General features: G+C 34.4%; 1 protein-coding gene across 2 annotated transcripts in view; it reads right to left on the bottom strand.

Moving 5' to 3' along the window:
- Nucleotides 1-1,889: 1,889 nt before the first annotated feature.
- The window catches only part of TLL1 (tolloid-like 1), a 163,914-nt gene continuing 160,839 nt past the window's right edge, over nt 1,890-4,964 (bottom strand). Inside the window, exon 21 of one of the 2 annotated variants that reach the window (XM_004682382.1) lies at nt 1,890-3,805. In XM_004682382.1, coding sequence (XP_004682439.1) covers nt 3,674-3,805 — 132 coding nt within the window. In that variant the 3' untranslated portion in view covers nt 1,890-3,673. The remainder of the gene's footprint in view (nt 3,806-4,964) is intronic. The other variant, XM_004682383.2, reaches the window with a different exon arrangement.

Here is a 4,964-nt window from a genome sequence, read left to right as displayed (position 1 = left end):
CAATGTATATGATTCAAACTTTCCATCAAGTGTTTCCTAAGCTAATGACTAAGTTTCTTGATTTTGTAGCAGTAACAATAAAAGTAACATTCCATGATAACCACTTACTATGCACTGAAGCCCAAAGAAGTTAAATTCATTCATAAAATAGTATTGTTTTTGTTTTTATAAGCACATATAATTTTTTTGTCCTATAAAATAGAAGACAGAGTTGCAATTCTTTCTTCCTCCCATGCCAGGTTTAACAAGTAGCATCAAAAAAAATTTTTTTTCCAAAAAAAAGCAACTCATTCGCAGTACCACTAAATAAAATTTCTAAACATTCTGATAAATGCTTTAAGTAAGTTATTTTTAGTACATATATGACTATAGTTTACTTAATCTAAGTAGGCAATTTAATACTTTTAATTACCTCTACCCTAACAATAATAGTTGTTAGATTTTTTTAGATTTTCTATATGGGAGAACAAATTTTCATAATTGAAGTTTACCATGAAAAATATGGCAATAACTGAAACCAAAACAAAGAGACAAGGATATTTTAAAACCTAACTATAGAATTTGTTTCTGATACTGTTAAATATTAAAATCAGTCCTAGACAGTAAAAATCCAGACAATACAGGTAGGGGACATTGTGGGATTTGAAAACATAATTGCTTTTTCTTTAAAAGTGATGATCTGTAAAGTCATGATTTCCTTAATAAACTAAATTAGTATTCAAATGATTTTTTAAATAATTTAATAAAACCATACTAGGTGGGAACAATTTTTTTCTGTGCATATTAGCAAGAATTATACAGTAGTCAGAAATTTGGTAAGTAGAGAACACGACCAATATACTAACATAGGGTTGAAAATAATTTAGAAAATTAATTTAATAAAATGCCTAGAATAGTAGCAATGATTAAAATCACAATGTGGCTATTTGTATTTGCATTTAACAACACATTTAAGCCAGAATTGAGTTAACGTAAAAATAATATGCAGTAAATTACTATCTGCATAGGATACAATAAAAATTCATGTTCACATTGAAGACTTAGAATAACAACAGTACTCTATGTGCCTTCTAATAACTTCTTTACTTTTTTTCTCAGTTGTGTAGAACAGTCTAAAAAGATGTCAACCTGAATCTCCAGAATATTTCTTGAAGTAGAACATTGCATTCCCCTACCATACCAGATAAAATAACTTAACATATTTACTTGAACCAGAGGCCTATCGTTTCTAACCCCAAACTATAAAGTAGTTTTTGTTTTGAAGTTCCTAGGACTAACTGTGGTTCCTAAATCTATCTACATTTGATATTCAAATTATCTTGCTGTTCCAGAAAGGACAAGAGGTACATCTTGAACCTTTCACTGTGACTAGTCCTTAAAATTTACTTCTTGTGGAAGTTTCATCATAAAATATATCTAGTATTTACAGGAAGTTTGATTACGTTTGGTAGAACAAGTACAGATTTTGCTGCACTTGTTGGTTCTCAACCTCTAAGGATCCTGGGAATGGGCTTCCCTCCTTCTTTGAGTCTTAGCAGCCAGCCCACAAATGGGGCCATCACTGCAATCCTCAGAGGGCACATACAATGTTTTGAAAGAAAGCAAGCCTGCATTTGAGGCATAATAATGGAACAATAGGGAGTATACTTTTTTGCCTCTTCTCTTTCCTATTTCTGATGTTTTAGCTAATTTGATAGCATAAAAAAAAGAAGTTACTGGAATAAGTCAGCTGCATTCCAGAGCTCATGATATTACAAACAATCATTAGCTACTTCCAAGGTAACATTCTAAAAGATGAGAAGATTTGTTTTAAAAATGTATTTACATTTAAATTCATATGCGAGAAAGAGTGTTCAGGGTAACAATGACAAAAAAAATAAACAAAAAACTACTTCTGTGTGTATAGCTTAATGTGAAAATGATGAAAAATCCCCAATTTTATTAAACATTGAGTGTTCATGGACAGGTAATAGAAACAGAATTATGTCATACAGCAAACTCCACCAACATAAAAAAAAAAGATTCTCTAAAGGAAGGAGCCTTTTTAAGATGGGATTGGTAATAATTAGAAGTTCCTATTATTTGTCCATGAAACCTTCTAAGAAAGGTGCTGTTTTAAACAGGATTCTAATAGAACTTGGCACATAAATTTTAACCTTTCCATCACCTCCTATGTTTCACCTTCTTGTAGCTTCATTCACACAGACACTCTCACAGTAGATACACAATAATATTAAACGCACACATGACTTTAAAGCAGAAAATTCATTTTCTACAATAAAAGCAGGTCACCATATTTAGACCCATTGTTCTCAAAAACAGAAATGTAGTTTCCTTATAGACCTGTGAATTAACATAGGCTGTTATGTTCAACATTTCAAAAGGTGTGTTCCTAGGAAGATCTGTTTGATCATGTGCAAGAATTCTAAGGCATTGTAAGTAGTTGTTCCATAGGCCACATCCTGTCCTTGTAATAATATATGACCTTGATACCCTCAGCAAGACTGAAGTCTTCAAATACCACCAGCCAGATATAGGGAGACATTCATAGTCTACAGGTGTTTGGCTCAAAGTTCAAAAACTTTGTTTAAAAAAAAAAGGTTAATGGAATAGCACCATAGAAAGTCTTTCAGAAACGAATCCATTTTTCCAACACTGCATTTTTTAAAGTGGATCCAGAAAGAGAAATAAAGAGATCTTTCAACTCTTACAAGGCCTCTTTCTGCTTCATTTCATTATTTTTTAAATACAACATTAACCATGACAACATGAACAATAACAACTAACAGAACAACAAAAGAAAGACAATAGCAGCAGCGGTGACTTGAGTATGAACCATCCAGGCAGTCACTTAGACGAATCCTGTTCACACCTGTTTTCTCATCAGTTCCTAAGACATCACAAGGCTTCTCAGAGTTGGTGTGAAAAAGTAGCACTTCCATAGAAGGAACTGCGTATATCAATCAATGGGGAGTTTTCCAGCACTTAAATAAATGACATTGAGTTAAACAGCAATCACTGACACTACTGACAATTCAAATCTGTCAAAACATTGATAAAATTAAGTTGTCTCAAGATCATTGGTGTTTCAAAGAGGTTAATCTGGCCTGCTAGTGAAAACAATGAAGCTGAGCTATTCCAGTTTCCAAACATCAGACACAACCACATTTAAAGCTCACACCACTTTCAAAAGACTCCCACTTCACAACACCTTCTGTGGATCTGATTTACAGTGTATCCAAGATACAAAGCCAATGCAATTATCCTAAGATAGAAGAAGAGGGTTTTCCAGTTTATGACTTGCAAGATTATTTTATGTCCCTCAAATCTTGAAAACTTGTCCAAAGGAACTTTCTACGGGGTCAAAGATCCTGTCCACATTGCAAGGAATCTATGTCAAGTTGTCAGACAAAGCTTATGGCGTCTTCCTTGGAGATGTGATGCCCTTTCTCCAGCTTTAGCTACCATCAACCATGGGGTTCATATATCCTGGTAATGCTGATCAGGGTTAGCTGGAAACTTCTCTTTTAGTACAGAGATAATTCTGGTTTTACAGCTTTCTTCTGCTCAAACTCATTATATAAAACATTTGTGCGAATATTCTTCAGTTTAAAAAATATATGTCTTCTCTCCATTATGCACGTCCCTCTGTGTTCTGGTGGAGGTCTTGGTGTTATTTTTTGGTATGCATATCTGCATGTCTGATGCTTTTGTATCTTATATGAAATCCTTTCTTGTTGATTGTGTCATCAGTGTGAAAATGAATTAAGACTGCATCCCCTATGGAATAGATTTCTTCTGGTGGCTGGGGAAAAATCAACAACAGGAAAATAGGTGAAAAATAGAATGTGTCCCTTTTCTTCAACATAGTCCCCATTTATATTTTTCTTTAGAATACAACCTACCCCTCCCAACACCTCCTGAGAAAAAAACTTGATTTTCAGAGCTGCAAAGGGCAGTACTGAAGGTCATATGGACTCAGGGGCACAGCTGGGTCTAAAGCACAATGAAATGTTCCCAAGTTCTAGAACATGGACCTTTCCCAAATTTTTAAAGCCAAGTTCATTTGCTTTACAAGTAAATAAAGTTCAGAGAAGATGAAGAGACATTAAACAATTTCAGAAGCTGCTATGAAACAGAATCACTTCTAAAGTCCACACTATCTATTCTTTCTTATTTTAATAACCTAAGTACCAAAAAGATTTTTTGGTTTCATATTAGTTGCTATTTGGACAGGAGTTTCCTACTATTAGATAAGCAATCCTAGAATCAGTAGATGTTCCAAAAGTTGGGAATAATGTCTTCAAAACAGAATATGTATTCAGAAGACCACTGGATGTTCACTCACTGAAAAAAATGCATTGAGAAACCTCAAGTTTCTTTTTCTTAATTTTTACAGTGACACCCGCAGTCCTGTGTCTGGCCCTCTGTCCCATGCATGAATGACACTTTAACAGATCCAGTTCCAGCAGCACTGACCCCACACTGGAGTTGCGATCTTACCACTCTGACCAAATATATGTGGAAAGAAGGGAGAGTAAATTTGAATGATGTATATACACTTTTTTCTTCTATGTTTTAATTTAGGAAGTTGACAAAATTCTCCAAAGTGTGTTGCTTTTAGATTACTAAATATGTAAATAGATTGCACAATTAAATGCAAATAAAGGACTTCCCTGCTAGCACAGGGGTTAAATCTCAGTGCTATCAAGCCATCACCAGCCATTGCAGCAAGAGTCCAATCCCAGGCCAGGGAGCTGATTCAGTCAACCTGCGTGCTCTGCTCCCCACTTTGTCTCCGGTGTATTCTCTCACCACTTCCCACACCTCTGGCCTTCACTCCAGTTCTGGTATTCATAAATAAATAAAATTTAAAAATTTTTAAATAATATAATAGTTTATTTGTACATCATTTTGTGCCTTTTCCATCTCAGTTGTAATCCCCGTGGGCTTCCCATCACCAA

The sequence above is a fragment of the Condylura cristata genome, unplaced genomic scaffold, assembly GCF_000260355.1.
Source record: "Condylura cristata isolate star-nosed mole 26May11 unplaced genomic scaffold, ConCri1.0 scaffold00014, whole genome shotgun sequence".
NCBI classification, from domain to species: domain Eukaryota; kingdom Metazoa; phylum Chordata; class Mammalia; order Eulipotyphla; family Talpidae; genus Condylura; species Condylura cristata.
Note: the sequence above shows the minus strand (reverse complement) of the source record. Positions and strands in the feature narration are given on the sequence as shown.